The following is an 11731-nucleotide window of genomic DNA, read 5'->3' on the forward strand; positions in this document are numbered from 1 at the left end:
GTAATTTCCATTTTCCAATTTTTAATGCATCAAATTAAATCAGCCTTGGATAGCATACAAGAAACCTTTAAAAATAATAATAAAATGTTACGTAGGCTATAAATGATTTCATTATTTTGAAACTGGCAGCTTTATTCATGTTACAAAATCATTAAGAAAAAAGGTTAATTTAAGAATATGATGATTCATTGTGCAACTGGATGACAAATGTGCACATTATATAAAGTAAACAAACACTTCCACTATGTTAAACTGGAACACCATTGTCATCAACTGATTTCCTCAAAGTAAACCGTATTAGAATATCTCAGTGGTTCTACCAGAACTACAATTATTACTACACCTAATCGTTTTACCAGCTAGCATAAATCCTCATTTGTAGTTCTAATCAACTCTTTCCATTTTTCTTTTTAGGCAAGTTCACATGCATTGAGGTACGATTTCACCTGGAGAGACAGATGGGCTACTACCTGATCCAGATGTACATTCCCAGCCTGCTCATCGTCATCCTCTCCTGGGTCTCCTTCTGGATCAACATGGATGCAGCTCCTGCCCGTGTGGCGTTGGGAATCACTACAGTGCTCACAATGACAACGCAAAGCTCGGGATCCAGGACATCCTTACCTAAGGTCAGACAACAACAAGTATTCAATGCCATGTTAGCTTCAATGGCTATTCCATAACTACAACGAATTACATTTCTAAAGTATTTTTTTCTCTAAACCAAATACTCTGAAAAAAATATTATTCAAAGATGATTCCTTGGAACCTTGTAAACAAAGATGATTCCTTGTGAACAATTTATTTGGGCTGAATTTAAACAAACAAATGAAGTTGAACATTACTATATTAAGATTTGTTTAAATTCAACACGTATAAATTGTTTGCAACAATTTTGCAGATATAATTTTTTTCAGTGTATCAAGTTTCCTGAATTTTGCCTGACTTTCCCTAACTAAAAAGCTGAAATTCCATGAACTATATATATATATATATATATATATATATATATATATATATATATATATATATATATATATATATATATATATATATATATATATATTTATATATAAATAAATCAAAAAAACAGGATGCCGTTGTGCTTTACATAATTTTAAAAAGGTTTTAGCTTGAATATCATTGTGTAGGACTGTAATAGCAACTATGAGAACAACATGGGATAATTCACTTTAGATTAAAATAAAAAATAAATAAAGGAATAAATACTGGTATTTTTTACTGTTTGAGTTGCATCAAAGTGCTCCCTCTAGCATATTTGATAACTTGATAGATGGTAGTTTTTAAACTTTTACTACTTTTTAAAACCCAGTTTTTAAAGTAATTGAAGCCACAATGTCTACTATTCCGACAATCTAGCAGTAGTTAACATGTACAGTCTGGTGACTGCATTTGACCTAAGTGACTGCCAGTTGATGAACAGAAAAGTAATAAAATGGAGCTCCAAAAAGTAGCCTAACCTTAAGCTTTTTGTGGTTACAATTATGGTATAGAGAAAAATAATAAAAGGTTGGTAAATGGAAACTTAAATTTTAAGCAACACACAAATTTCCTATAGTCCATGACTTTTTCATGATATTCCTTGACAATATACTGTATACAAATATCAATGTCTGGAATAGATCTGTTAAAATTATATGATATTTCACAAATGCCATGACATGTGGGATCCCTGAGTAATACATTTTTTTAAAGACGTACTTTTGATAAAAAATTTATTAATTTCAATATACAACTTTTTTTAACGATTTATATTTACAAATAATTCAAGTCTTTCCATATAAAAAAAAAAATAACATTAAAAATGTAGCAGTGAAACGGTATGTTTTACTTCTCATTTAAGTGTGCTCAATACAGCATCTTGCATAAATAACCTCCTTATGTCTTGAATTAAAAGAAGATTTTTAAAATGTCTTCCTACCAGGGCTGGATTTCAAATAGTGCATGACATGAGCTCATTTTCACCAAAAAATAAATAAAATTCAGCATCAGTATTGGGGTATAATTTCTGCAACCCAGGCTCACTTATGCCTTTTCCTGCCATTCATCCTCAGCTATCATTTATTAATGCCACTCACAGTGGAACGTATAAAGCGCATCCATGTGTGAAAGCAGGCGTGCGGTGTCTATTGCATATTAAAAACTCATAAATGCTACATTGAGTTATGTAACACAATTAAACATTCCAGAAAATGGATTGAAGACTTTTTTTTGTTGCTGGTAGAGAATTATCTCTGATTCATGGCAGGGAAAAGGACAGAAGTCAGACGGATCCTGGCACTGTTCAATAATAAATCGACTGGCCAGTCAAATAGTCTGGAATGAAAAATAAATAAAAGCTAAAGGCTAATTAAAGGTTTCTGAGAAGGGATGTGTTTGTGTCCTGCAGGTGTCCTATGTGAAGGCTATTGACATCTGGATGGCTGTGTGTTTGCTGTTTGTGTTTTCGGCACTGTTGGAGTACGCTGCAGTTAACTTTGTTTCAAGGCAACATAAGGAACTGTTGCGATTTCGGCGGAGAAGGAAGAAGTCTGGCAAGGTATGAGCTGTAACAGGCAATCATCTCGCTAAACTATGCAAAATACATAAATCCGATTACTGAATGCACATTTATGATAAGGTATAAATAGCATCCCTGTGTTGTAGAGGCATTCAGGAATGCAGGGGTCTTGCTTTCTGGCAGAAACTAAAATGTTAATGATTTATGTCTATCAAAATAGAAAAATGTAATTGCATTATTGATGCAAGTGTTTATGAGCGTTGCAGATGGATAGTGAGATTTAACCTGCATGATATCTGTGAAAATGACACAACTGCAAGTCTGATATTGATTTCACAAAAATAAAATCAAAGGTTTATCAAGCATCAAAGCCATGATTATACTTGTAGATAAAATAATGTGCTGTTCTTTGTGAAAATAATCACAAACTGTAAAAATGACAGTAAAATTGTGAAATTCTAAAATGCTGAGCTAATATTTTTGCTTAGGCTAAGACAAAAATTCATCATATTAGGTAAAAAAAATCTTAAAATAATAATTCTAAAAAAAAATAAATCAAATAATTTATATACACAGAGCAAAACACTATGTAGGTCCCGAGGGCCAAATGTCTTCAAAACACAATTTAAACTCTGTCAATATTTGATTTAGAATGAGTTAGATATACTGTACACAGTTTTACTGTGTTGACGCAGAAATATGAAAGATATAATGACTGAGGTTTGCATGAATATTTTTCAGTGTATTATACTACAGCAGCACTCATAAAAATAAAAAGAATTATGTCTGACGTTTCTATATGTACATCCAATCACATGTTGTAATTGAGATAGGGGAGTTGGTCAGTTCAGTTAGCCAATCACACATTATCTGTTGAGGACATTTTTTGATGCACACCAAATAATTTTTTTGGTAGATGCATTTTCAACTTAGTTTATGCACACATAAAAACATGGACCAGATTCAGGTTAATCTTGGTTTAAATCTCCCAAAATGTGCATAAAAATAAGTGAATATACTGTATGGCAAGTGACTCCCTCATATAGATGACTTCCACTTTGACACAATGAATTAGTGGTTTTGAATAATGTATTGAAATGGCTCACCAGCAGAAAGTCAGTTGGCTTTATCTGTTATCAGTTAATTGTTTTGGACAAAATTTCCATATTAGCACATTGCTAATTATAAAGAAGCTACTTGTCACCAACTACTGATGTACAACAATATAACCTGCAGAGAGGGTGACCAAAACACTGCTAGCAATGCACACCTGACAGCTTTTGATGATACGAGTTAATTTATAAAGTGTACATGAATTAAATAATATATAACTGATATTACAAAAACAACAAACTAGATTTATATTTAGATTTGCTCTGTCAATTGCACATATTTCCACAAGACTCTAGAAATGCTATTTTAATGATTCGAATGGTTTTTGTATAGAAGCTCATGTATAAAGTATGTAATCCCTTTTTTGGGGGTTATTATATTTTAAAATAATATTAAAACTTGCTTTTGACATCAAGTTAGATTAAATGGTAATAAAAGCTTACTTCATGACAATCCAACTTATGAGCAGATGCCTTGAAAAGCATATATATTAAATCACATTAGCATATCAATGATTAAGAATTCAAAAAGCAATTGCCTACATCTCCTCCAATAAAACATTACAATTCAATACCAAATAGAATCCTGCAAAAAGGCTAAACCTTTTATTTTTAACACACCGATCAATTAATTTTGTGTGATTGTGATATAAAAAGTATCACTTCTGAACACAGTGTTCACCATCCTTCATAGCACATTAACAGGGTTAAATGTAACATGTCATGATACAAAAAATAATAATAAAAATAAATAAATAAATAAATAAATAAATAACAGTTTGGAAAACTGACTGCATTTCTGTCTTATTTTATTTTTTATTATATTCAGAACACAGTCAAACACACAAAGTGGATATTCTGGTAGTTAAGTAGATCTGATAAAAGTTTGAGGATCTTATAACAAATTCAAAACACTTTGACTGTGTTGTTATAACTGTGTTATAACTGTTGTTATAACACCGTAAAAAGGAAGTTTGTTTTGTATCAGTCAGTTTGCAAAGAAAATCCAGAATCGTGTTTGTTTACACTGAAATTTCACAAACCCACAACTAGTTATTTGCACACATATACAACACTGCCTTCTAGAGGACAGAAGCAGCTAATGCATGTTTACAGCAAAGCTAGTAGCAACATTATAACCAGCGTATTTCAAGTAATATTATCAGGCTGCCTGCTGAACAGTACAAAGGTCAGATTGCCGTTTGCCATGTTGTCTGAGAGTGTATTAATTCTGCATCTGGGAAGGGTTGTTATTTCCCCTGGCACTATGGAGCTGAAACATGATTGATGAAGCTTAACCAGTGGAATATACCGGCAATTTTTATAGGGCAGAAAACAAATGCATGGGGAAGCGATTCAAATACAGCAAAAAGTTATTTGCAGCATTCACAGGTGAAAAAAAAAAAAAATCACTATTTTTATGTTGTCTAATTAGTACTTACAAATGCAGCCAAATGAAGCATAACAAAATATTATTTGCAGCATTCTCAGTTTTTTTCTTATAATATATATTTTTCTGCTTGTTCAAACTACTTATTTAAATGAGCTGAATCAACACAATGTTTGAGGGGTCAACTTTAAAAAGTCCAGACAAGTCAAGCAGAATTACAAAAAAATAAAAATAAAAGATAATAATAATTATCCAGTCTAATTTCATGTACTTTTACAATTTTAGGCAACTCAAACACAACAACAATAATATTTGCAGCCTTTTCAGATGAAATAACTTGATTAAAAAACATGCCATCTAAGTCAATGTACTTTAACATTATCAGGTAATAAAGCACAATAAACATTATATTTGCATCATTCTCATTTGTAAACCCTTGATTAAATTGTTTTTCATACAGTCTCAGTTGCATTCTCAGTTGAAGCCAATAGATTTTTTTTCCATGCAGACTAATTTCATGTACTTTTAGAAATTCAGGCAATTCAAGCATAGTAAAAATAATATATGCAGTATTCTTGGATAAATCTGGTTTGATTTTATGCAGTTTTTTTTTTTTTTTTCAAATTCAGGCAACTGATGCACAATAAAACAATACTAGAGCAATTCCATGCAAATGTAAACCTTTTTTTTTTTTTTTTTTTACCAAAATACGGAAACCATTTATAAGTTTTTGTGTAAGCAAGTATTTTACATTACTTTAGAAATACTCAAAAATGTATCTGTCGATGTTTTCAAACTATTATATTTGATTTACCAAAGTCACACAAGTGGCGAATTCACATCGGTCACATACCGATCCATAATAACACTTTTTCCACATAAATGCAAAAATATTAAATAAAATAAAATCAATATTGTTTGTTCTATAGAGAGCCGACTCTTATCCTTATGATTATCATTATTTGTATTGAGTTGTGCAGTTTAATTCACCGAATTTCTACAAAGTATGTTGTGTACTGCAAACTCGCATACTTTTTTTGGTCAAATCCACAACACGTTTATTTTCCTCATTTAAAATATAAAAATTCCTTACAGATTGATATTTTTCTGATCCTTTAACTCTTCGGTCAGTTGTTCTTTGAAAATATAAACCAATGTTTCAATATATTGTTAACACTTTCTATGTGAATTTATGATTGAGTTTTTATTGCAATTGTCACATCCATAAACGCTGGAACTGCTCATTAACATTCTCAGTTGAAAACACTTGATTCTTTTTTTTCCATATAGTCTAAATTCATGTACGATTACAAATTCAAGCAATTCAACCAAATTAAATAAGATATTTTCAGCCTTCTCAGTAGAAACCACTTAACTAAGATTGTTGATGCGGTCTGATTTCATGCAGACTAATCTTATAAATGCAGGTAATTCAAGTGCACCAAAAATAATATTTGCAGCATTCTCAGTTGAATTGATTTATTTTAAAAACCAACCCTTTTTACCATGCCCTCTAATTTCTTTTACTTTTATATTTTCAAAGCCATTGCTTGCTAATATTTATGTTATTTGCTTATTTATCTTCACTTTTGGACCTTGCATGATACCCTGCATGTGGAGAGCCTTTGTTTTATCAGTTTGCATGCTTTGTGTTTCTTTCTCTCTTCAATCCCCTGCTGTGCTGAAAGACATTCGATCAAACATTTGACGAGGAGCTCGCAGAGTCATTGCGTCGTATCAATGGCTCACACAGTGCCGAGCCTGTTTATGGATCAATGGGCCAGCTCGACCAAACCAATGACATGGTAAAGAGCATAGCACTTCATCTCTGTCCCTACCTTTGACTGATGGCATTGTTATGCTATCACTCCCCTTAATTTCTCATCACATGCTTATGTTCATAGTCCAGCCCTCATAAAACAGCATGCCTCATTATTTTGGTAACAGTTAGACAGGTGATCTAGATTTAAAAAACGCTATTTTTGTCTTTTGTTATTGATATAAATACAACCATTGACAAATTACATTATGGAATGGAAACTTACATTACAATTCAAAGCACTTCGGTTTGGAAAAGTTTAGCTTTAAAATTAACTCAAATCATAAGGTTGATCTACGAATAATGTTTATTCATGATTTTGACCAAGGAGATAATTTTTTTTTATCCTTTGTATTTTTGTTGTGGTGTTAAACAAAGAAAACATGTACTGCACTTTTATTAAATATTAATTTCAGTGTGCTCTTAATTTACAATGTTTTTCATAAATAATTTACTGGAATGCTTAAAGAATATCTAATACTTCTAAAAATATATATATTTTTAAATTTATCTAAAATTTATATATATATATATATATATATATATATATATATATATATATATATATATATATATATATATATATATATATATATATATATATATATATATATATATATATATAAATATATAATTTTTTTTTTCAGATACATTAATTTCTCTTTTGCATCTAATCTCTAGCAGCGGTGTCTACTGTATGAGGCTTAATTTAAAAACTTATTGACAGGTCAAATTTAAATGGAAATCATTTAAAAATATTATCAATCAATGAATTTTCCAAACATTTCTAACATTACTACAGTGACTTAATTGTGTGAATTGCTACAGAAATAATAGGGCTTTTGGAGTTATGTTCTAATATTAGTATAGCATAATAATGTTTTCACAGTTGAATGTGGTTTAAATGTACAACAATTATTGAGTAACGTCAGCTCATTATACAGAGTTTATGAAAACACACAGAAGTTATTGCCTTATTTTGTGCAACATTATCCATGGGCATATAATCTGTATGAATAGGTTTGTTCCCTTGATTTTTTTAAAATAATGAACTAGTATATAATATTTAGCAGAATATAAAGCATATTTAGCAAAATATAAAGCAGAAGCTAGTAATAAAAAAGCTGGTAATCCTATTAATACAGTTTATTTTTATGAATTAGAACAAGAATTGGAAATTTATAAACAATTTACAATTGTTTAGGTTATGGGTACAGTGCATTGACTAACACATTACATTGACTTTTTTTAATAAAACCAAATTTAGAGAACGATATAATAAATACATAATCATTTTATGTGCACTGTAAAAAGGTGTTGAGTTGACTTTAGTTTAAAAAAGTGAGTAAACCCATTGCCCTAACATTATTAAGTAAATTAACTACGTGCGTAATTCTAAACAATTAAGTAAAGGGAACTAAACAGTTCCAAGTTACAACAGAATTACTACAATTTTAAAATTAAAATCAACTTGTGGGTGATGCCATGGCGCAGTGGGTAGCGCTGTCGCCTCACAGCAAGAAGGTTGCTGGTTCGAGCCCCGGCTGAGTCAGTTGGCATTTCTGTGTGGAGTTTGCATGTTCTCCCTGTGTTTGCGTGGGTTTCCTTTGGGTGCTCCGGTTTCCCCCACAAGTCCACAGACATGTGGTACAGGTGAATTAGGTATCTTTTTTTGTGAATGTATACAACCATTCAAATGTTCTGAATCATTTCATTCAGCAAGAATGCATTAATGCTGTCCTTTTTAACTTTTATTTAAATATTAAAGAGATAGATCACCCAAAAAAATTATGCCATCATTCACAGTACTCAACCATGACTTGTTTGAAACCAGTTTGAGGGTTTATGTGTGCGTGCGTGCATGTGCGCGTGTCAAGTTAAGGGTGAACAACTGACGAATAGTTCACCTTTGAACTATATCATTAGTCAGTGATGCAATGGGTAGGTGTGGCTCTGTGGCTCCACCTTCTTTGAGGAGTTAATCTTCAACAGGCAAGCTATTTTGAAAGCATATCAGGGACTTAATCACTAGAGCTGCAAAGACATTGTGACGTTTTACAATTGTATAACTTAATAATTTAAGTTTGTTAAAATAAAAAACATAAAATAAATTTGTGTATATTTCAACCTAACATTGGTATTTTATTAAAATGACAAAACACAAGAGTTCTGAATATTTCTACCTTGGTTGTAATGGTCAAATTGACTGCATGCATTTCTGCATCCGCTGCTTTTTCCTTTGAATATGTGTGCCTCTTGCCTAGCCACTTTATGCTAACAAAAAATGAATAAATTCAAAATATTGTATTTTTAGCATAATTATATTTTAGGATTAAGTCAGATATTCAAATCGTAATTCTACAAATCTCAATATAAATTTTGTATACAAATATAATGTGGTAAAAAGTTCTTTTTTTAAAAGTCTTACTGTATTTGAACAGTCAAAATGACCGATATGGCTATTCAAGTAGAATTCTGGAAGCTCTAGTGTTAAACTAACAAACAACTCATAGAATATAGTGAGTGCCAGTATAGTGAAGATGGTTCACAATATTATACTACTGTATATCACACAATTTCCTATGATGAAATGGAATATTTGCATATTTATTTCATTAATATGTACTTTTTTTTTTCTAAGGAGGAGGAGGTGCGGGAGAGCCGGCTGAACTTCACGCCAAATGCAGGAAAAGACGGTGCTGTGCCCAAAACTGCTAACAATGCAGCCACAACACCATCAGAACCAGCTGTTGCTGCCGGAAAGAGTCACGAGGAGATGAGAAAACTCTTTATCGACCGAGCCAAAAAGATCGACACTGTGTCTCGTGCCGGATTCCCACTGGCCTTCCTTTTTTTCAATATTTTCTATTGGGTTCTATACAAAATTCTTCGCCACGAGGATGTGCACAAGCCATAGACGGACCATGGCTTGTGAACGAACTGCATATCGCTGAACGTTTCCTGCCAAGATCTATGCTTGAGTCTGAAAATGACTGAGAAAAACTGTGATGTCAAGGACCAAATGGCTACATTCAATGGTTTGTTTGTGTTGTACACCCATATAAAGAGACACTGCGCTCACTATGCAAAGGATAGACATTTGTAGGGACACTTACACACCTGTCCTGCAACTGAACCAACAGTGGACAGCACTTCTACACATTTTTAATACAGAAGCACAGTCCGACACTGACTACTACAGCCCCTTGTTGAGACAATGTGTGTGTGTGTCTTGCACTGGTTTTGTTGACTTTGTCGTCTTACAGCTTTACTGCCAATGTTCTGTGTTGTATTTTTCATATACAGCTATTGAATATAGCAGAGTGCAAGAGCAGAAATCAGTATTACAAAATTTTTCATACACTGTGTAATGTTGATTATTTTTTAAGGAAGTATTTAATAGTTTTTTTTTTTAAACATTACCTTTAATCATTCATCACAACATAATCGTCGACCAGCTCTAAAAACCAGCATCCAGGCCAAAAACATTCTGAGCTAAATCTCAAGAATGCCCTCGAACCAGCAAAGATTGTTTTGTTTGTTTACAGCTACCTTAATGGCTTCAAGAAAGCACATTTTGAAAACGTTAATTGCTAGCGTACTGTTAGCAACCACAGAGAAATTGAAACCATCTTTCAAGTCCAGCGCAAGTTTCTCTCAAACAAAAGCATTACTGTTCAAAAGCCATTGTTAGTTACGTCAAACAAATGATGCCACTGCGGAATAATTCAGCTGGGAGTGAATTCTGTGTTGCAAGTTCAAGAATAGAGAAAAAAATAAAGGAAGGCTGCAGTCTTGGCCAATGTGTTTAATAAGATGAGTCCTTCAACAAAAAATAGAAATAAATTAAGTGTCCCAAAATGATCATTTGAATAGTTTTTAACCAGATCTAATTGCATGTGATTATAACTATTAAAATTATTAAAGACAATTTAAATACTGCCTTTAAAGTTCATTTGAGCGCCATTGCAAACATATAGATAAAAAGAGAACAAAAATTCTCAGTTTATCTGGATTTACCAGGTATGTTTTAATATTTGTAAATAAATAAAAAAGCATGACATTTAGATGTTATGCAGTTTTCCACCAAATATTACATTCTTAATCCATCTGAAGTTAAAACATTGGTAATAAATACAAGCATTTCTGAAATTATGACACCTTTTTGTTATTTTGACTAGACGTAAATGTGATTTTAAATTTAAATTGAGGATGTGTGATCAATAATTTGCAAAACTAAATAAAAATTATTATGTTTTATTTGATTGCATAACTACAAATTGTAAATTCAGAAAGACTGAGGATTTCCAGGTTTCTTATTTTCTCCTATAGCTATACATAAACTAAAAATATGACATGATCAAAATTGTGAAATGTTTATTTATTTTGTCGTATACTATTTTTTATTATTTGTTCAATGATGTGTTACATAACACTGTTTAAAACACTGGGACCAGGCTTTTATATTTTGGTCATGATGACGTTAATGACCTTTTGTCTGGAATAATTGTCTTTTCTTTTGAAACTAAATGAGTCTGCTGAAAAACTGTGCCATAGAAATTTTCGAAGCATATCTGTTCTCACACATTCCTACGAGTAAATAGAGCAGCGATGTTGTGTTTGAAACATCATCTGACATCAGCATTTGGCGCACATATCATAGAATGAATTTAAGAATCCCACTGACATTTGCAATACAACGCAAGAGCATTTGTAATTTATTTTGTACAAACATAATTAAATGTTATGCATGACCTCAAGTCTGTTGTACTTCCTTTTCAGTGAATAAGAACCTGTCAGTTAGAATGTTCTCCCTGCTATTATAAGGCTACAGGTGAGACGCTTTGTTCTTCCATGTACACATGTAAATACTTTTGGCCAAATTTTGC

General features: G+C 31.8%; 1 protein-coding gene across 1 annotated transcript in view; it reads left to right on the forward strand.

The window, feature by feature from the left end:
* Window positions 1-10112, forward strand: part of glra3 (glycine receptor, alpha 3) — a 96325-nt gene extending 86213 nt beyond the window's left edge. The window contains exons 7-9 of the mRNA XM_056457480.1: window positions 415-629; window positions 2411-2560; window positions 9484-10112. Of these exons, the coding sequence (XP_056313455.1) occupies window positions 415-629; window positions 2411-2560; window positions 9484-9759 (641 nt within the window). The 3' untranslated portion in view covers window positions 9760-10112. The remainder of the gene's footprint in view (window positions 1-414; window positions 630-2410; window positions 2561-9483) is intronic.
* The last annotated feature ends 1619 nt before the right edge of the window (window positions 10113-11731 follow it).

This window comes from Danio aesculapii, chromosome 1, assembly GCF_903798145.1.
Source record: "Danio aesculapii chromosome 1, fDanAes4.1, whole genome shotgun sequence".
Lineage (NCBI taxonomy): Eukaryota > Metazoa > Chordata > Actinopteri > Cypriniformes > Danionidae > Danio > Danio aesculapii.